The sequence below is a fragment of the Aplidium turbinatum genome, chromosome 2, assembly GCF_918807975.1.
Source record: "Aplidium turbinatum chromosome 2, kaAplTurb1.1, whole genome shotgun sequence".
In the NCBI taxonomy this organism is placed as follows: domain Eukaryota; kingdom Metazoa; phylum Chordata; class Ascidiacea; order Aplousobranchia; family Polyclinidae; genus Aplidium; species Aplidium turbinatum.
In genome coordinates this window covers 37,181,152-37,202,829 of record NC_137473.1, presented here as the reverse complement: position 1 = coordinate 37,202,829, position 21,678 = coordinate 37,181,152, and the positions used below count along the sequence as shown (strand labels likewise).

At 38.7% G+C, this 21,678-nt stretch overlaps 1 protein-coding gene across 1 annotated transcript; it reads left to right on the top strand.

Moving 5' to 3' along the window:
- Positions 1 to 842: 842 nt before the first annotated feature.
- LOC145764575 (pre-mRNA 3' end processing protein WDR33-like) lies at positions 843 to 15,138 on the top strand. The gene is made up of 13 exons (XM_082576201.1): positions 843 to 1,033; positions 1,551 to 1,803; positions 1,987 to 2,154; positions 2,627 to 2,728; positions 5,889 to 6,043; positions 6,231 to 6,351; positions 6,681 to 6,784; positions 7,507 to 7,630; positions 9,323 to 9,432; positions 9,852 to 9,962; positions 12,470 to 12,609; positions 13,061 to 13,179; positions 13,569 to 15,138. The coding sequence occupies exons 1-13, from the start codon at positions 948 to 950 to the stop codon at positions 14,586 to 14,588; spliced, it is 2,613 nt and encodes an 870-aa protein (XP_082432327.1). The 5' UTR covers positions 843 to 947; the 3' UTR covers positions 14,589 to 15,138.
- The last annotated feature ends 6,540 nt before the right edge of the window (positions 15,139 to 21,678 follow it).

Here is a 21,678-nt window from a genome sequence, read left to right as displayed (position 1 = left end):
GTCCGCCATGACCGCCGGATATTTCGAGGCCTGCAACATATAGACCTTACATACAACTTTTTGTAAAAATATTCCAACTAGAATGCTGACCGGGCACTAATGGGTTAAAATTATAATTTTTTATAGTTATCCATTTCATAAACTTTTGGAAAAAATGTTTCTTCATTCACCACGTCATTCAAGAGCCTTTTTTACTTTCTTTTGCGAAAGGTTATATTAACTACACCACGACAACATAAAAGTTAAGCTTAAGTAAATTGAAGTAAACAAAAATTTTGTAATTGTTCTATAACAATATTACAAAAATAAGCAACCAACTGGTATTGGTGTTAAAAGTTTAAGATTACTTTGTTGCTGTTTTATAAATTATAGATCTACATGCCGTATGTCCAAGGTTTGAGTCAAACGAGCTACAAGCATGCAGTAGTAAAGAAGCGTTAATCAGATTAGTAAGATCAGCAAATAATGCAGAGACATTGCATAAAATATCTGCTCAATGCAAGAATAATGTAGAATTTGTGCCAATTAATCCCCTGGTCTCTGCGACAGGTCGGCTGCAGTCAGGTGTCACAGAATGATGTATGTCACCCATCAATATGACATGACTTTTCTATATAAATTAGTAAATATAGTATGTGGCAATTCTGGAAACTTCTATAGCATTACACTGGTAATATGTGTGAGTACTAAGGTAGTAAACACTTTTGCAATGATATAGCATGCACATTTGATAGCTGTATGTTTCAAGTGTACAGCATCGTTAAGTGTGATTCTGATCAAGTGCATTATTAAATCTGACATGCCCCACCAGCATGAGTAAATTGTGCTTTTCAGATGCCACAACTTCAGGTTGTTTGTGATTTGCTTTACATGTTTGATTAGTTTACAAGTCTAATTAAATTACAATAGAACTGTAGTATTTCTCAATAATATTTATTCCCATTACAATGGCCACGATGCTTCCCAATACTGCTGTTTCAGCTTCACCTCAAAAAATGGACATTACTCAACCAGGACAACGATACCAAAACAGGTAAAACTTTTAGTTAACTTGCTAGTACAGTTTTTATCACTTGATACATAAAAGGGATGTGCAGCAGATAAAGCGTTGGATTTTCAATAATGTAAAACCTGGTTTGATTCCTGGCTTAAGCTGGTTGTTGAAAACACTGCTCACCTCTACCTAGTGTACCGGGTGTAATACATTAGATCAGCATAATTGCTGAAGGAAAGGCAATCAAGCAAAAGGAACTGGCCACCCTACTCTCTTAAGTGCTGAAGGCTTAGTATAGTACAATGAGAATCTTGTATTCTCATCCCTGACACTTGCATTCAATGAGACCATCTTTACCTTTTTAAATAAAATAGCTGAAACTTGACAGATATTACTTGTCGTAAAATGAATTTTTCTTAGTAATCATAGCTTAATTTTTTTTTTTAAGTACAAATTTCAAAGAGCTTTACATTGTATGCTCAGAAGCAACATTGCAGAAATTTTGATTAGCTATACCAAATGTTTTTCATTTCTTCTCAATCTTTTGATTTTGTAGGACTTATCAGCCATATGTCTTCCAACCCAACTTCTTAAAGCAACAAATGAGGCAACGTGATCTAGAAAAAGCAGCACACTTGGGGCAACATGGTGACTCTGGCCCTACGCCCTCTATACAACTTACTTTACGATCAAATAATTCTGCTCTGGCAAGTTCTTTACCACAAACAGTTGTTGATGAAATGATCAACAGAAAAAAATCTGGCAGAAAAGTTATTGATTGGACTTCTTCATGTGCTATCTATCTTGAGGTATCAGGCCTTAATATTTTTGAATTTGTATCATACATATACCTTTTCTTTCTCTTAAAATTTAAAGAATATAAGGTAGCAGTACCCTATAAAAATAATTAAACATATATTTGACTTATCATTCACCAGACAATGAACTGATTTTTTATTTCTCTTGCATCATCAATCATCATGTTATAACAGAGAAGGCGATGGCAGAGAGAATTTGAAGATGTCCCTTCACTGCTTCCTGACCCAACATTTTCAATAGAGATGCAAGCGACTATGGCTTATAAAAATACTTCAGCATCGAGTGTGGCCACAAAGTTTGTTCGAAGCGCCACAAACAAAATGAAATGTCCTGTCTACAAGGTTTGCAAATTATTGCTTACAACTTTTAATAGGGTTTAACTGTTTACCGTTATACTTCGAGTTTACTTTAAAGGTGAATTTTGTTAATAAAATTATAAGTCTTTTAACCTTATTTGTTAAATTTAATAAATTTGATAAATGCATTTGATATTTTTGCATTTGATAAATGTATATTTTTATTGCTTGACGATATCTTTAGAGTTGCTTATAGTCATATAGTTTTGATAGAAAATAAGTTTTTTTGTTTTCCACCATTTGTTGTTATACTCAGAACAGATCAATGTTTCAATAAGACATTCACACAGATTTGACTACTTTTGAAATATTTTGAAATTATATTTGGTTAAAAATACCGTTTGCAATGAATAAAGCATCAAACGTGTTGTACTGTTTAAATTGATTATTATGATCTACCAATAACTCTCATAAAGAAGGTTTTTATGAAAAAAAACACTATATGTCTATATAACAGGTGGTTTGGACACCTGATGGAAGACGACTGGTCACAGGCTCAGCTAGTGGAGAGTTTACTTTGTGGAATGGAACTGCATTCAACTTCGAAACCATTTTGCAGGTGATTGTGTCCTCATCTTGTGTTTGTAAAGGTTCTTGGCTGCTTCTTGAGTCAATAAAGCTGAACAGCATAAAGCTCCACCGGTGTACTGTATTTTTTACATTATCATGTTCTCAATGAGAACCCACTGGCAAATTATAATTTCTGATAATTATCAGAAGTATGGTACAGGCCTCGAAATTCACGGCGGACACGGCGGTCATGTCCGCCGTCACAGCATGTGATGTCCGCGGGAAGTACCATCTAGATCGGTCATATTTGTCCGCCGAGAATTAGCGATACAAATCGTCATTGTATAGCAGTGGTTCCCAACCAGGGTGCCAATTGCAATGCTCAAGGGTGCCGCGAGATATTGCAATACTGCGGCCCATTCTTTATTTTAACTTTAACCCGTTAAGTGTGGAATTTATTTATTTATTTTAACTCTAATCCACGGTAAGCCTTTGTTTTCTCGCCCAGGAAAAACAGCGCGAAAGAGATTTTGACTCGTTGCTGTTTTTTCCATAAAAACGTTTGAAACGCATCATTATTGCCAGGTTTCATGATTTTATTTTGCTTTTCAAGGAGCACATAGTCAAATTGCAGTGATGGATTATCGGATTGTGTGACCCAGCACGATTATAAAATTGCACGATTGTTTGCGAACCATTATAAAATAGAAACTTTTCCATGAGGGATACCTGCGCATACAAACACGATACATAGCTAATCGAGAAAAGGCTAAGTTATATTAAATTGATTTGTTCTTTATAGCCTAGGGGAAGGTGGGGTAAAGTGGAATACCTAAGGGTTAATTCAGTACCGTTCACTGATTTTGCCAAAAAATTTAACTTTTTTTATTTGAGCGTTAACTCTAACATATTTCAACAATTTTTAAAGTGCACTATTGATGACAGCCAGCTTTTTTATATACATTTTTTTAATTTTAAAATTACCTCCAATAGTCCACTTTACCCCACATATGTGGGGTAAACTGGACCGTTGTAAGTTTTGAGCAAATTCCGTAATTTTTTTCCACACAATCAAATTATTTACAACTAGCATCATTAGCGAAAAAATTATGAAACTTCACAACTGCAGTTCATAAGTCCATTACGAACTAAACTTTGAAGAAAGAGTTCACAGATAAATTTGTCATCCTCTTCATTGCAACCAGCGCAGGCTTCATGCGCCCACCGCAAACATTTGGAACACTGGATCCACCCATCATTCTCTGAATTCAGCATCAGTGTTAGTTCCACTTTCATTGATAGTGTCTTGCTTCTGATGCGTTGGTGATCTGGAAGCTGGAAAGCTGATCTGGAAGCTGCTCTGCCATCACTGGTCCACTTTACCCCAGCTCTACATTACTACTAATTTAACTGTTGGCCAAATTTAGGCTAGTCAACAACAAGATTGAATCTACGTAATGCGTACGTGATATAGTGAGGCTCATTTTTATCATTCAAAAAAACTTCTACCTTATGTACATAAGATACAATTTAGGTTTCCATACTACATATCTTTCAATAGATCAGATGGTGCAAAAACTAATTTCCGTGCTTTTTTTGGTCTTCTAAACCATGAAACCTTGAATAATGGCGTGTGTAGCTACTTATCGTCATGCTTCACTAAACTTAATGGTATCCGCACATTGGTGAAACTTTAATAGAAAAAAAAGGCAGGGTTCCACTTTGCCCCGTTGGTCCGCTTTACCCCACCTTCCCCCTACTTATGAATATATTTTGTGAATTGCTTTGCGATTACAATTGGGTCTCCAAATTAGTGGATTTTCCGTACAAACGAACATTAAAACTAAAAAACGAGAACGCCTGCTTGTAGTCGAGGAAGAAATGTGGGTGGCATTGTCGAATGTGCCCCCAGATATTAAGGAACTTTGTGCAAGAAGTCAAGCCCAAGTTTCACACTAACTTTTGAATAAATACATTTATTTACGCGCGTTATACTGTACAACTCATTCTGTGTTATTTCATACAGTTATTTGAAATACAGAAGTCTCATAAAATTGACCCAGTTTTGCCAGGGTGCCGCAAACTATTTATCTCTTTGATAGGGTGCCGCAAGGTCAAAAAGGTTGGGAACCACTGTTGTATAGCATGAACAATTGTTGCGACTTGCGAATATATAATTTCCCGCGCATGGTAGCAAGTAGCGCGCATCTAGAAAATGTGAATACTGTATCCCTTAGCTTCCATTCAAGCAGGAAAACTTTCGATTTTTACGTTGCTTCAATGATTGGTGACATTGAATCAACGTAACAAAGGTGAATTCTTCGCTAAGAGCCTATGGGAGTTACCGGTACTTTTACACTAATCACTCGCAACTTTAGTTCAAGTCTTACGTCACAATGTCTGGCTTTGATCTCCGAGTAATATTATATATAGATTATACAAGTAGGCTATTACAGCAAGATCCAGCAAAATTTGTTAAGTTTAATAGTAGCTTTAGTGTAGAAGTTTTACGACTCGTGCCCAGAGCATTGTGACGCAAGAAGCCACACGACCTCGTTCGGTGGAAGTTAATCAGTTATGCGGCATATTAAGCAGCTATACGGCGCTTTGGCTCTTCAAGCGCAAGTCGTTGGTCTGATGAAAGCTTTTCAGAGTCAAGTGACTTCGTTGAAATTTTGAAAAGCCTTCTAAACCGTAGCTATAGTTCTCAAATGGCGAAGAAGTATCAAGATAAAGGGATTAAGCATGACGATCGACGCTAAAACTGGTGTGTCCGCCGTGATATGCAGTATTCAGTGGTTCCAAATTTTTGTTTTCTATATACTTTTGCGTAACAACAGCAGAAGTGGCATGGACTTTTTGCAGTAATGTGTAGATGGTTTTTAAAATTATCAAGAGGGTTAAGTGTATTTAATGCGGAGTTGAAAGTTTATTTATTGTTGTAATGTAAGCTTATTTTCAGCAGCGATTTTGAGTGGGTAAATTTTAATTTTTAGACATAATTTATTTTAGTTTTTATATACCGGTAATTATAAATTAGTTTATGAGTTAGTTTAATTCTATTTTTTAAATCTTTCTTCAGTTTTTCAAATTTTGCTGAAAGATATCCGAGAAAAATAAGCCAACGTTGCTGCGCATGCAGCCCTAAATAAATTGTTTACTTGTCCATTTAGCTGGCTCTATTTCTAACTAAAGTTCACTGTGTCCAGGCTCATGACAGCCCTGTCCGCGCCATGTCTTGGTCTCGTAACGACGCCTGGTTAATCACTGGAGACAACCAAGGTTATATAAAGTATTGGCAATTGAACATGAACAATGTGAAGATGTATCAGGCTCACAAGGATCAAGCTTGCAGATCTGTGTGGTAAGGGAAATAACACTTAGTTTGCGTGTTTAAAGTACCTACTCACTTACGTAGTTTCAAAACATGCCATCTACATATTACATAAGTGTGATTTTTCCAAATCGTATTTGTGCAACCTTGCATCATCATAGTACGTCATTAGATCTTTATCTGTCCTTGAACATTACAAAGAAAATTGTGCTTTTAGTTTCGGGCCTACGGATTCTAAGTTTGTGACTGCCAGTGATGATGGCACAGTAAGAGTTTGGGACTTCTTGAGATGTCATGAGGAGCACATTCTCCGCGGTCATGGTGCTGACGTAAAGCAGGTTTGTTGTGTTACTGTGCAGTGCGCAACAATGTTTATTGCTTTTCATCAAGCTCATGTATAGATTTGGTTCAAGTAGGTGAGAATGCAACGAGCCTTGCCATTGTTTGTTGAGATATAGACGTTCTTACCACCTGGCCGACTTTTTATAGTACGATAATGAACCAGAATCTATTTCGTTAAAGCTTGCAGTATTGCCAATTTCTTAGTATGGTGAGCCATTGTACTACACTTATATTAGATGACTTACAAAAATATAACTTTTGCTAACAAGGTTTTGACAACTTTCATCGCTTGTGACAAAACTTTCATATTTTTTTTATTTGCAAGGTGGATTGGCACCCACAAAAATGTCTGATTGCTTCAGCGTCAAAAGATTTGCATACACCAGTAAAATTATGGGACCCAAGGGTCGGACAAAGTCTAGCCACAATGTAAGTGTATGTGCACCCGCACATGTAGATTATCTTTTACACATTAAGATACGAACTTTTGTAAGTAGAATTGTTGGTATAAATAGAAGATAGAAGCTTTGCGATATTTTTAACTTGCATTCTCATGTAGTGATTGTGACTGATGATTATCGGGCAGTTGTACCAGTAGTGCTTAACTTAGTAGTTTCAGTAACTAGAAATTTGCAATATTTGTTCTCCATTGAACACATGCGCCAATACTAAAACTGCTGCGTCAAGTCACTTTGCTTTCGGAAATACAGTTTGCAAACATGAAGCTTCACAAAATATAATAAAAATGTTTTGTGCAATAAACTTTGTTTATGTTTTATTGCAACATTTGTTTCATATCACTTAACAACATTCACGAGCTCATTGGCCAATCACATACAGAGATTTCCTCTTGGTTTGTAGAATCAAGGTCAAATTAAAGATGAAGCTATACTATATTGATGGGAGCTTTGCGTTGGGGAAAACATTTTTCATTTTATATCTACTCTAAAATTGTCTGCAAAGTGATCCCTCTAAGCAGTCTGCAATGTGATTCTACGAAAACTGTCACCCTTGTTCAATAGGAAGAGCCAGACATGACTGATCGAGAAACAAGCGATCGCCATGCAGCTTTTTGTCACATTCCATTTTGCAATCTGCAGTCGATTTTCTCCATGGCTAGACCTACCGACAGTGTATTTATTTATTTGTAGCCATGCTCACAAAGGCACAGTCATGGATGTGAAATTCAACAGGAACGGGAATTGGTTCCTCACTGCGTCACGTGACCATCTCATTAAATTGTACGACATCAGAAATATGAAGGAAGAACGTCAGGTAACAGTACATTATGGTTACTCGTGTGTGAATAGATAGATGTTTATTGGTTGCTGCGAAAAAGATGTACGATGAATCAAAACACAATGTGCACAGTAAAACTTTTGAAAAGATCACAATTAAAAAAAGCAAATAATAATAGCATTACAGCAACGGGAGGCTGCGAAGTGACCATTCAAGGTCTTCAGGTCAAGCAGCCACCCTCAAACTCATCAATGATAATTACAATTGGCTAATTGAGACAAATAAATAATAGTGAAGCTGTCCAAGATGATAAGAAATTAAAAACTTGTGTAGGCCCACGTAGTCTATATTAGAGATGCAGCGAACCCAAAATTTTTATCCGCACACCGCACCGCAACTGAATCACCTATCCGCACACCGCAATTTATCTGGAACTTTAACACTGCACCGCACCGCACACCGCAAATTACAAAATTTTCAAAAAATGTTTTACGCGTTATTTTTTAGAAAGTCAATTGTGACAAAAAGCACCCAGGGCATATAACTGGTATTGGTAACCTACCGGTACAGTTGTGCACTATAATGACTAGGCTAACCAGATCATATTCTCTTACCAGCAATGCATCTAAGTTCTAAGACTTCATGCTTTTTTGAATAGAATGTTCCTGGATCCAGTATCAAGACTTTTGAACAGTTTTTGTAAGCAATAATGCAATTTTAATGTCAGTGGCTGTATGAACTAGCCTACATACTACACAGACAGACAAGATGTCAAGAGTAAAACTTATAGCCTGAACTCACTAGGCTAACTGTTACAGTAACTAATGCGGTAGTTGCGCTAGGCCTATAGCCTGGTAACTGAGCTTATCAGCTAGGCTATTCACCAAAAACACTCGTACAGCTTCCTCACAAGCCAGCACCAAAAACCCTGTCAACTGCAAGCCATTTGCATAGCTTTGAGCTTTCCAGCTTAGGGTTTCCGAAAAAAAACTGATCCGTGTTTCCAATTTAAATTTGAAGTTTCATAACTGATTTTCTTGAAAAGTTGAAAGTTTACGAAAGTTTAATTTCTTGAAAGTTTACGCGGCAAGCGGCGCGGCGCGGCTTTTCATTTCAACTTTCCACGCGGCGCGGCACGCGGCGAAAAAGTCATAAGCGGCCGCGCACGCGGCGCAGCGCGTCTTGCATCACTAGTCTATATTACAATTACAAGTCTGATTAGCGATTTAGCATTTGCCTAATATGTGTCAATAACTTTTTTTTTGTATTTTTTTTTTAAATTGTGAAGGAAGATTTGCGAATTTCAACTGGTATATTATTTCAAATCTTTGCGTGAAGACGCTTGTTATGTTCTAACTGCTATGCTAAGTCATTAGTGATGTTCAATATTCATGTATTTCAAGCAATACCCTTTTAGGTGTAGGGCTTTCAGTGAAATAACGTTACCAAAACTAATATAGGAAGAGTTACCAGCTGGGTAAGGTTGTTAGTTCGACACTTGCTGAGGAGGGTCTGCTACTATTCGGTGAGTTCCTAACCTCTAACCCCCTAACCCTGAAACGGCAATGATAATTAGGCTACGTTACCCAATAATTTAAAAAAAAAAATTGAAAAAGATCACCGAATAGGGATCGGACTTACCGAAACGGGCCATTCCGTGCTAAGGAACATCTTCACATCACTATGTTTGTGTAGCTTTAACTAATATTTGCGTATCTTTCTACAAAGGTCTTTCGCGGTCACAAAAAAGAAGCTTTTTCTGTGGCTTGGCATCCAATCCATGAAGACATGTTTGCTAGTGGCGGTTCGGAAGGTAGCATTCTGTATTGGCAAGTCGGGTATGTCTTGTGGAGCCTTACTTTTTGCTGTGCAAATATCTTTTTTGTAATATCATTGATGATAATAATTAGTACAGTAGAATGGGACTACATTGGTTTTTCATCATGTGAAGATGTCATTTATTGTTTGTTCGAAGCTGTCAAATTGTTGCACGTTTTGTCGTAAATGTAATTACAGTACCGTACTTACAAAGTGCACCTAGTCGTCTTTCAATCTCTTTGAAGAGTTCCTTTCACCACAAAACAGCTTCCTGGTTGTAAGCAGGGCTGTGTAGTTAAATGACTTTTCTTCGATTCACTTGATTGTGTTTCGAGGTCTTGTCAAAGATTCTGTTACATTTTTTAGTTTACTAAAAAAGGCCGCGTTGTTATGCTCTGGTTGCAAGCATGCAAATTAAGGAACTTCTTGATTTTTTTAGGGAAGACAAAGAGGTAGGAATTTTAGAAGGCGCCCACGACAGTCTCATATGGAGCCTGGCATGGCATCCCCTCGGTCACGTTTTAGTTTCCGGATCCAACGACCATAGCACGTGAGTTGCATACTTCGGGCTTATACACTACAGTGTTATACCTAATGTTGTTTCTCACCGGTCCGCACACTTCCAAGAGCGTCATCTGATTGACATTCGAATGATTACCGGTTCGATGGCGCCCTCCGTCAACGTATATTTTTGTTCAGTGCCACATTCCATTACTCATTTGAACACGAACTTCGGTTTCCTCGCTTTTGCACGCGACTCATCAACTTTACAATCTGACCTAAACTTTTTCACAATATTTTGTTGCGCTCAATTCTCACTATCGCAGTTGCATTTAGCTTTGGTGAGGCCTTCCTCGTTTAACTGCATCGTACGACAGGTAGAATTGCCTGCAATAAAAAGTGCACTTGCTCAGGTTCAGGATAATGACTTCCTCTCGATGCACAGCTTGGCCGAGGCTTTATTCTTTTACCGCTTCCGCCTGGGGTGCACTATGGGTTACGTCTCTGATTGTTGCCATTCGCTTCACAAACGTGAATTACCAGGACTCACCACGAGGAGGTTGGCAACACGAGCATAGGCGCCGACTTTTCAAAAAACCTTGGGGGGCGAGAAAGGTGATGACGTCATAACCATAACGCTATTTTACTCAAATAAAGTAGTCTTTGGTGAGTCCGATTCGGTGAGTTCCTAACTTCTAACCCTAAAACGGCAATGATAATTAGGCTACGGTACCTAATAATTTAAAATTGAAAAAATCCCCCATTAAGGGATCGGACTCACCGAATCGGACTCACCGAAACGGGCCATTCCGAACTTATACACGGGACAAGCTGTTGTCCCCAGCTCGGCAATTTTCAAAATGAACGCATTTTTGCTGCGGCAAAATAATTGCCGACGTAGATTACGGATTGTGAAATGGCGTCGGCCGAAGTAAAGTTTTGAATACGTTTTTTTGCATAGATTCAAACTTAATTTTCAAATTTAATGATTCCTTGTCAATTCTAAACTTTATGCACTTTTGAACAATATGCAAAGCTCACGAAACAAAACAACAAAAGGAGCTGTTTTAAGAGATCAATTTTTTTATTTTTGCATGTAGGATATAATCGTTTTTATTACGTAACATTCCATGATCGTTGAAGTCGATGTCACACCTTAGCGGCCGCATAAAATGATGTCAGGTTGGCTAGGCTAGGTGATATTATCGGTAAGAGACGTCGTTAATGCAGGCAATATCTGCGACCAAGACCATTAAACACCGTTTTTTTTATCGGTTTTCGATTTAATTCTCACAATTGCGAACAAAACAATGTGTTCTGTTGAATCATAATTGATCTCACAGTGGGAAGACCTCGTTGAAAATAGCGCGTCTAATTTAGTTGGTTTACTTAATATTGCCGTAAATAGTTACGTGACTATTCCAGCAGCGTAAGTTACTCTACGCTCTACTTTGAAATTTCCATACCGTATGATTTTCAAGCTGTATTTACGTAATTGTTCGTTGTGTCGTAGTTTCAACTCGATAAAGTTTGCTAAAATCAATTTCATGTTTGAAGTCACAAAAAATCTAACGGACGTTTGGATAACTCGTGAAATGAGAAAAAACGTTCAACCTCGCATTCGCTTTTTCACTACCACGCGTTTTGACTTTGAAGTTGCTCCTCACGCGCGGAAGATGCGCCGTGCGCATCTCAGTAGTAGTTCACGTTCCAGAGAAAGCCATGCGATCAGCTGCTGTTTTGGGGGCAAGATCTTTCTCCTGATGCTTCACGAGTGTAGATACAAACGATTTGTTTTAGCCTGATGCTGCGGGTTGGCTGTGGTAGTAGCGGTCACTCGTCATTTCACATTAGTACGGAACTGTGTTTCGAAATCGAGACAAGAGCAGCGTAGGCTGTTTTTCGCTTTCGGCATTCTTTAAGTCCGTTTAAATGATCTAAATCTCTTGCGAAGTATTTTTTCTTTGAAACACCACTTGTAGTAGCCATTTTTGTTGCCCCTTAACCATAAATTTACGGGGGGCGCCGGCCCCCCCGGAAGTCGGCGCGTATGAACACGAGTCCCAACTTTCACTACCCCAGTGAAATTGACGCTTGCCTAATAAACAATAATGTTAAAATAAATGTATCGTTTTGCTAAATGCTGGCGTTGAAGAACAAAATCGATGAGATGCAAACCAACTGGGCGAGTATATCTCGTTTTCTTGTATTAAAGTTGTATCGGACCCTAGCAGTTTCTACAGGTTTTATTTTACACGTGCACGCTGACATTGGTCGCTTGTTCTTCTCTGGTGTTGTCGCTATATGTCAGGGCATCCGTTGGTTAGCCACTGCCTGGTGTTGTCATCGATAGAAACTAGGCCTTCCATACCATGAGGTGGTCTGTATAGCTGGCAATCGTTGATAATGTGGGCTGCCGTCTGCATTTCACCACACTCACAAGCAGCACTCTCTGCCAAGCCCCAGCGCAACATGTCTGCACCATAGCGTCCAACACCAGTGAGCAAACGGTTACGCCTTGATGGTCGCTTTTTAAACGATTGATATTGTTTGTAGGAAATTTTGGACACGCAACCGCCCTGGAGACTCGATGAAAGATCGTTATAATCTATTTCCCGGTACCGAAGATAACACGTCATCCAAGAGTGCAACGGCGACTTCTAACGTTGTTAATTCTGAAGTTACTCACATACCAGGTAAGGCTCTTGAAGAAAATTTGAGAAAAATGTTCAAAGCAAAACGTGTGAGATTAGATATTCTACCATCCTTCGTTAGTTTACAAAATACCCAGCACGGGTGCCGATTGTATCTTATAAAAACACAAAACTGATGCACAGGAGGTGGAGCTCATTCCCTCACAATTTCTGATCTATTGTGAAAATGATTTTCAATTTCTCACGTGTTAATCACTCCATTATAGCACCTGCCTCATAGCGAGCTCAAAAGTTCCAATAATTTTAATCGAAATTAATTACTAATTGGTCACCTGTTGAATAAAGCCACTTTCCGTTTGGCCGTGTTCACCATTGCACTGCCTCCTGTGTCTCATCAGTTTCAAACTCAGTAGCTTGAAAACTTGGTTGGCCATTTTCTATCGCACAATCAGGATTCAGGAGAAGAGCTAAAGTGTCGCTGGGTTTCTTGCAGGTATGGGAGACACTGATGCCGTCGCAGCAGAGATTGCCAAGCGCGAAGAGGAACAACAGAAGTCTGGCATACCTGGTCTGGATTGGTCGTTTGAAGAGAAAAACGAATTTGAAAGGAAGGTCTGTTTCATTCAGAGTTACAACTTACTGACTGGCAATTTTAGTGATTCCACATTGTTCAGCATACCAACATTGGTTACATGGCTCACAAGCTGAAGTAGCAGCGTTTAATATAGTTACATGCTTAAAATTGGCTTACCTTGTTTAACGTGTTCTGGTGTAAAAATTCTTACTAGACACTACTGATGTATAATTATGGAACTTAATAAGAAACGTACAACATCAGTCTGCTTCTATTAAATTAAGTTTTAACCAGCACAGAATGCAACAGTGCTCACTATTAAAGAGCAGGAAAGCAAAAAAGGGTAACCAATAGTGTAGAGTTGGAGTTGAACTAACTTGTTTCATATGCAGAGCATTTAAAAATATTTTTTATTTTTCGTGTTCAGATGATCATTTCTTCTCACAATGATAGTCGAAAGAAAATCCCGTACGCCCGACCTGTTCCCCGATCGTTTGCTGCCGCTTGGGAATCAAACAAGGAAGTAACACGACGGAGGAAATCTCGTTCTCCTTCTCCTCATCGATATAATGATCCTCCCTCCGGGTGGAGAAGGAAAGATCCTCCTCCGAGAGGACATCGTTCTTCTGTCAGGCCTCGTCGTCCTGATGATTTTGTCCCAGAAGATCGCCATCCGGCCATGGATCAAAGTCATGTTTCTCGTCCTCCGGTGGAGGAACGACTACTTCCCGTGGAGTTTCCACCTAAACCTCCTCCTCCAGCAGAACGCAGAGAGCCACCACGAGAATTAAACGAGCAACCGTTTCAAAATGACAACTTTCAAAACAAGAGACTTATGCATGACCAGCGGCCAGGCGAGAGGCCCCAGTTTAACGACCCAAACGCAACTGATTTTAATCCCTCGTCAAACTTTGAGAAGTTTGGTGACAAGACTCTTGATCCCAACTTACAAAACACTAGTAACGAACCACCGTTTGCTCCCACAGACATCCCCCCTGTTGAAGGCATGCCGCCGCATAGCTCAAGGTCAAATAGAGGGCGCGGCAGAGACTTTTCGGATCACCGACCGCCTCCGTCCGAAATGAATAACTGGAACCAGCCGGTTTCAGCTGTTTCCAATGAACCTTTGTTTAGTGAAAGCGGCGTGCCGTTAAATCCTGAAGCGTTGTATGGCTCAGACTACGCAGAGCTGTTGGCCATGGATCAGGAATTTGAAGAAGCCATACTGGCAAACTTTGACCTACAGCAGGAAGCAATGGCCCGGAGTAAAAGAGATGGTAATTTTCCACCAGATGGTCCCCCTAGAAGGGGCCCAGACAAACCTAGGGGATTTTTCAGAGGTGGTCAACGTGGAAGAGATAGAGGTCGCGGAGGGCCAAGATTTTCCATGGATCAAAACGAGCGAGGAAGAATGCGAAGAAATATGCATCGTGGAGGATTTGATTGAAATGAATGTTTTGATTAGTACGTTGGCAAAGCTCAATTACCGTATCAAAGGAAATGGAAGGATGTCTCACAGGCCGCTTATCTGACTTTTGTGTCTGATGAGGCTCAACCACGTGCAGAAATAGCATTAAAAAGCGAGCACTTCGCTAGTGCACGACATTAATTTTTTCCGAAACTCCTATCCGTGTAATTTGAAGTTTGATATTTATAGGCAATGTTAACTTGGCTTTCATCATTCAATTCTTCGCTCAGTTTGCAGCGTTATATTGTTTAACAAAGAAAGAGTAAGTCTATTATATAGGTTTTTACAATCCATGCATCTACGTTGGCCGAGTTCGAATCTCACAAACTACTCGCCGAGGCCTCTAGCTTGCAAATTGAAACTGCCAAATTTTTGTGGAAAGTTTACGTATTTGATAAAAGGGTTTTACAGGAGATTGTCTCTAAATGCTGTGAGGCTTATTGATGATGCTGTCAAAAATGGACATCTGTTTTTCAGACCAATTTTCGCACTCTGTAACTTTGCGAAATAAATTGAATTTTGCAAGTCACTGGTCTGAGAGAGTTGCAAGTAGTAATTACGTAGCCTTCTGGTAGTAATTTAAAAGCAAATTGATATCGCTAAAGCTTTGACAAGCGTGCATTGCATTAAGAATTAGATGTAGTACAGTTGTACACACACAAAATTTCTATCAGACGCTTCCATTTTAGATGCGATTCATCACATGATCCTTTTGTGAGTGATTGGCACAGTGAAGAGTTAAAAGGGTTAACAAAAATTACGTTGTAGGATATTTGAACTGTTCAACATGACAGAAATCAACATAGGCGTATTATGAAGACAACGGAAATCGGATAATTTGGAAATCGCCGGTAGATTGGCCTACAGTAGAAATAATAAAAGAATTTGAACTCCACAAAAAGAGCAAATTTTCTGTTTGGCTCACGTCAATTCGCCTTTAAACTCTGCAACTATTATTTCATGTCGTTGCAACCTTTCGCATTGCTGAGCGCCATTCTTGAAAAGTGAAGTTATGCTTGTTAAATCAATAATTCCAAAAAAGCTCGCAATTTATCAACGCAATGGTTGTTGCGAATTTTAAGCTGTTCATAGCAATTTGCGGACAATATGAAAAATATAAATTTACCAAATAAGCTGCTCTGATGCATCATCATCAGTTTATTTAAGGAAGCGTTATTGGATTATTGTAATGTAATTTTTTTTTTGATTTTGCAAAACGTGTTTGCAAAATCAAAAAAAAACTGTCGCTATTTGCAAAAACAAAATTAAACGCTATCTGACATTAATAGGCTACTTAATTGTAGGGGTTAAAGAATAAAAAATTGATGCATCAGTGCCAAATTAAAGAGGTGGTTTGAATTACACATGGTATGGTGGTTTGAATCCACCCCGATAGCTCAGTTGGTTAGCGCGTAACTTCTGAACCGAAGAAGCTTCATGATCAAGCGGCGCTGGTTCGACTCTCAGGATGTGCGCTTGAGCAACGCACCCTAAGGACTGCTCCCCATTGAGCGGCACCTGATGAATGGAATAATTCGCCGGCAACAGCACTTCAACAATCGGAAACTCTACTCTGTCAATCTCGGTGACCGGGCCGCAAAATTTTTTTCCCACGAACTTTTTGTTACCTCGTAGGCTATAGAGTTTGTATTTATACCGTGTGAATGCAAACGTTTTTCGTTGGCGTGTTTGGTTCAGTGGTTTCATCTTTTGCCTTATGTTCGTGAGGATAACGGTTCGACGCCCATTAAAGTCAATTTTTTTTTTTAACTAATTTTTGTGGTGTACAAAAGCTTTTCAAAAAAAGTAGGGTTAATTCTTAATCAATTCGGAAAATCTTACTTTTAGAGTGACCAGAATCAATTTCTTTTCTCAACTTTTTTAAGCTAGACTAGGTGTGACTCTATAGGCTACGTTATTTTTCAAGTTCAATGTTTAGATTTTGACCTGGAGGGCGAAAATTGGCTGCTAACTTTGAAAAATCGGTAAAAACAGTAACGCGCGCCTCGGGGTAACCAGTAATGGCTACACTTACAGAAATATGCAAATGAGGCATAAGTTCGTGGGAAAACAATTTTCGTGACCGGGCCTGCGTTATTGATTCAAAACCTCTACAAGTATGCGAAACTGCCAGGATAAGCAGCTCTGCAAGAAGCTTTCTCAGTCCGAGGATAAAGATTCAATCAATCAATTGTATCAAATTACGTAGGTTTTACCTTAGAATACGATGGTGTAAACAAATCCTTTTTTTCAAAAAAGTCATTGGACATTTAAACAACTCCATTGTGCATTCTGTTTTATTTTGAGTAGCCTACGGTAGTGATTGTTTTGTAAGTTTGAGAGTTTTAGGCCTACTGAGTCAATTCATTAAAACTATTTATTTCAACGTTTCTTTGATGTACATCAGTCTTGAAACAATTATGTCTTCTAATACACAAATGCATGCATAAAAGCGATGTAAAATCTCTGTTTTTAATTTGCAATTAGTTTCTTGTTGCACTAAACGCACACTTCTGAAGTGTCTCACTGCTCCCTAAAACTTAAAAATAAACATAAAAATATTTTAAAAAATTGTTGAAAAGTTTTGAAGATGTGAGTAAAAAGTGGAATTATATGAAAAATGTGGTTGGCTACACATTGTTTGTAAATTATTTGAATTATTAAACAAAAAGCTATTTTTGTCCCACTGGTCCCTGATCTCCCCTAGTGTGCTTTTGTCGTTTTATTTTCCAAACAGTTATTTTTTTATTTAAAAATATGTTTTTCGTTTCATGACAGAGACTAAAGGAAGGTATAAGTGTTACTGTTACGGTATAGTATAAAAAACCTGATTTATGGTTTGCGCTCGGAGTTGAACTGGAGTTTAGAATCAATATCCCAAAAATATTTGGAGCAGGAGTAAAGTTTGGAGTCACAGAGTTAGGGGTGCGGAACAGGAAACGTGACTCTGTACACCTTTGGTTACTATCGAAAGAATCGCATTTGAGAGTTGTAGTCTATATGCTGTAGGCAGAGATGGGCGTGATCTTGATCTTCAAGATCACTTTTTTTTGGTGATCTTGATCTTGATCTAAGATCACTTTTTTTCGTGTGATCTTGATCTTGAAGAACAATAAGATCAAAATCACTTTAAAATTGAATTTTACTTCCTACATAGAGGCATTTTTTAGAACTCGTACTGTACAAAGTAGGTAGTGGCAACTACTAACATTAAGCCACTGTTAATATGATATGTGCCCAACAAAAGACGATTTAAAGTCTCCATCTAATCTGGTCAGTGTTGCCATTTCAAAATTGAAAAAGTTTTCTGTGTTGGTCATAATAAAGAAGTCAACTTCCGTGTACTTTATGTTGACGTATAATAAAAAATGATTTAATGTGAATTTTAAAGAAATGTTTGCTTTTATTGACTCAATTTTAGATGTTTCAAAAGTCTAGAATGGCGGTGATAAAAAATCTGGATTCTAGCCGACTTTGGTCATGTAAAGTGGTTTATTGCAGCAAATCAACCAGACCAAGACTTGTTTAGGGTCTGAGTATGGAGCGGTTTGTCGGACCGCAAACCTCTGAACTTTTATAATAGCAGACAACAGTATCAAAGTTGCCAGGTGGGTAAATGGTGCAATAAACATTTACATAATGCAGTGAAAGTTAAAACTACTTAGTAACACGAATAAAAACTCCCACATGAACCAGACAAAAATTTGGTAAAAAATGATGCGGTTCAAAGTTTATTTTTATTTATTTATTATAAATAAAAAGTATAAAACTAATTGCAAATTTTACGACTTTTCAGAACTACTCTAATTAACCTCGGCCTTGGGGGTAACGTTGCGATTCTAAGCAAACTACGTCAACAATTGATAGGCCCATAATAGCAACAGTCACTAACTTATTACAGTTCTTAGGCCAGCGATCGAGTAGTTAAAAGTAAAAGTTAGCAATACCAACTATATACCTTTACCCAGATTGCTTATAGTTATTATTTTTTGCAACATCATTGATCAAAAACTTTATTTTTTTTCAAGTACACAAAAAGTGATCTTGAAAGTGATCTTGATCTTCAAGATCACATAGTTTGGTGATCTTGATCTTCAAGATCACCTATTCTTGGTGATCTTGATCTTCAAGATCTCCAATACTGGTGATCTTGCCCATCTCTGGCTGTAGGTAGAGCAGGAGTTTTCGAGCCTTTTTGGACTATGGCACACCAAAAAATTTCAGAATCTATCGCGTCACATTGATTTACTAGGTAGCCACTTCAACTTTTTTGTATAAGTCAGTATAGCTTCAAAGCAATCAACCAATCAGAGGTTCAAGTAGAATAGCGTTTTAACCAATCAGAGGTAAACCAAAGAAAAACAGCTTGAATAGAAAGTATATTAAGCGAACGCTCCGCCGTAGCCAATGTGGTCTAGAGCAGGGGTCCGCAAATACTTGTTGGCGCGACCCCAAAAAATAATCTTTCGAATTTTTCGCGACCCAAACGTTTCAGAAGCATATAATTGTGCGCAAAGTACTTTGCAATTTAACATCAATTTCAATACAGTCGTCCCCGCTTATTAAGCCTACATCGGAACCTGACTATTTTAGGCTTATTAAGTGGAGGACAATTTTCCACCACTCCTATACGGTACCTTCAGTAATTCCGGAATAGAGCAAATTGGGCTTAATAAGCGGGTGGACCTATTAACCGTGGGCTTCGCCGTCGTCGTCGTGTAAGCCTCTGGGGCCGAGGGTCTATCTTTTTACCACCCCAGACTCACGATGTTCCCGGACTACACTGGAAGGCTACTAGAGAGTCTTTGATTTAATCATCCATGACCCGTAGACCTTCTACTCCGTTAGGTGGCTTGAAGATGGTACAGTCATTGATGATGTAGTCTGCGGTCTGTTACTCGGCACCACGTTTATAGGAGGAGAAAAAGAACATTCCCCATTGGAACATGGTTGAGCGGAAAAGCCCGACGCCTGTACGAAGAGGGTTGAAGCGCACCCATGCTTGTCTTTGTAGTGTCAGGCCGATGGGGCATGTGTCGGCGTCGGGGATGAACGAATGAAGTCTGGTGGTACTTTACCTCCAATCAAAATTCCATTTATAGGCCGCCCAATAGCTGCAGAGACGTCTTGTTCATCAGCTTCATTGATCAGAAGTTGAGCGGTTGGCACAAATGGGTGTCTTGGTTTCAGTCGTCGGGGTATACTCGTATGGGGGAGCAGAAATCTTGTGATGGAGAAGATGGTTAGGCTCCAGTGCCCCGTCGGCCGAGAGACAGGGTGTGGTTTCTTCGCGACGAAGCTCAGCAGGTGGGATGCTAGCAAGAATGAAAAATTGTCCAATGGTGTGGGACGCAGGCATACGGTCACTATGCGCAGAGCACTGTTTATGGCAGTGTCGATGTTGTGGTAGTGTGAGCACTTCAGCACCAAACAGGTGCACTTTACTCTGCTGAAGAGTAGACAAGGGCTAACGCTGATATACTCAAAGTGTCAGCTCTCGTCCCCCAACTGGAACCTGTCAGGCGCTTGAGTAGAGCAGCGCGGGATGTCAGTTTCTTGCGCAGTGGCACCAAATGGTGGTGATATGTGAGTGATCTGTTTAGTGTCACCACAAGATATTTTGGTTCGGGGCAGAAGAACAGAGGTTTTCCATTGTTCTGAACATATAGCTCACGATCAGCTTCCGGACTGTGTAGGTGGAAAGCTGCTGACACAGTTTTGGTTTCGCTGAGTTTCAGCCGCCAGTTCTGAAGATAAGCTGAGAGAGTTTTTATGTCCAGGCTCAAGGACAAGGTGTCTTTTAGGCTTTATAATCGTGGGCTTAATAAGTGCGGACTACTGCACTACAATTGAAAGTAGCCTATAATTTTTTGTACAAAATTGTACGAAACTCAGCACATCAAAGAGTATATGATTGCATGTCTTTTTCCATACAAGTTATATTTAGGCTATAGTAAGTTTAAACCGTTTTGCGACCCACTGTGGATGGTCTCGCGACCCAATCTCACTATTTGCGCACCCCTGGTCTAGAGGATTAGCGCTAGGAAATACATTTCAATGACGTTGGTTAGATTCCCACCCCTGTTAGGCCTATATCTCTTTTTTTGTAAGTACCAAACAAAGTTTTCAAAACACAGATCAAATCTATGGCTGAGTGCTAGAAGGGTCACAATTGGACACTAGCCACTTCAACATGTTTTGATTGGTTGGCACTTGGCAGTGTCATTGGATCTTGGGCTACTGAAAATTGACACGTTAGAGTGGCTAGGCATACTGATTTACTAAGTCAATGTTATTTTCGAAATATTGCTTTTATCTACTCCTTGATCGAAGCTGCTATGTTAAACAAACTAACCATGATAGAAATAGATAGATAGGCCTAGATGTTTATTGGCTGCTGCAAAAAAAGATGTACGATAAATCAAAACACAATGTAGGCTACAGTAATTAAAAAAAGAAAATGATGATAGCATGACAGCAGCTCGATGTTACTTGAAGTTTTGTTTATTTTGATGAACGTAAGCCATTAAAATCATTTTGTTTTATTGCAATAAAAGGTGTAGTGTAGCCATAATCTAAAAACACAAATTAATGTTCAGTTCACTTCAGTTTGTTTTTATTTCTGACCATCACAACAAAAGATTCCGCGGAAAAAACTATGCAAAATGTAGCAGAAGTCTAGAAAAAGGTAGAAGCGACACACCACGAACGTTAATAACGTGCTTGATACCAAAACAAGACAATCAGTTTAAAATATGGCACGGTTGCAACACCTAAATATGCTTTTATGCTTAGCCTAAGTTTATCACTTAAAAATTCCAGTAAAGTATCCTATTTTTAGTGTCTTATTTTATTCTGATGCGTTCGCCTGTAAGTCTATGCTTGCTAGGCCTACTTAGTAGTATTATTGAATCTAAAATTTGTAAAAAAATTATTGTTCAATCGATTTTCATATAAGTTAATTTGTTTCAAATATATCCTCAAAATCCCAACAAAAAATTAAATGAAAAAACATTTGAATGCCTGTTAGGCTGTTTTGAGTCTATTACTGTATTTTGTCCATAGCAAC

Excerpts from the sequence above, each read along its gene's own strand:
- LOC145764575 (XM_082576201.1), top strand. The coding sequence starts at position 948 with ATGGCCACGATGCTTCCCAATACTGCTGTTTCAGCTTCACCTCAAAAA. Across the intron at positions 6,352-6,680 it reads ATGGTGCTGACGTAAAGCAG|GTGGATTGGCACCCACAAAA; the intron begins GTTTGTTGTGTT and ends TTTATTTGCAAG. Across the intron at positions 9,963-12,469 it reads GGATCCAACGACCATAGCAC|GAAATTTTGGACACGCAACC; the intron begins GTGAGTTGCATA and ends TATTGTTTGTAG.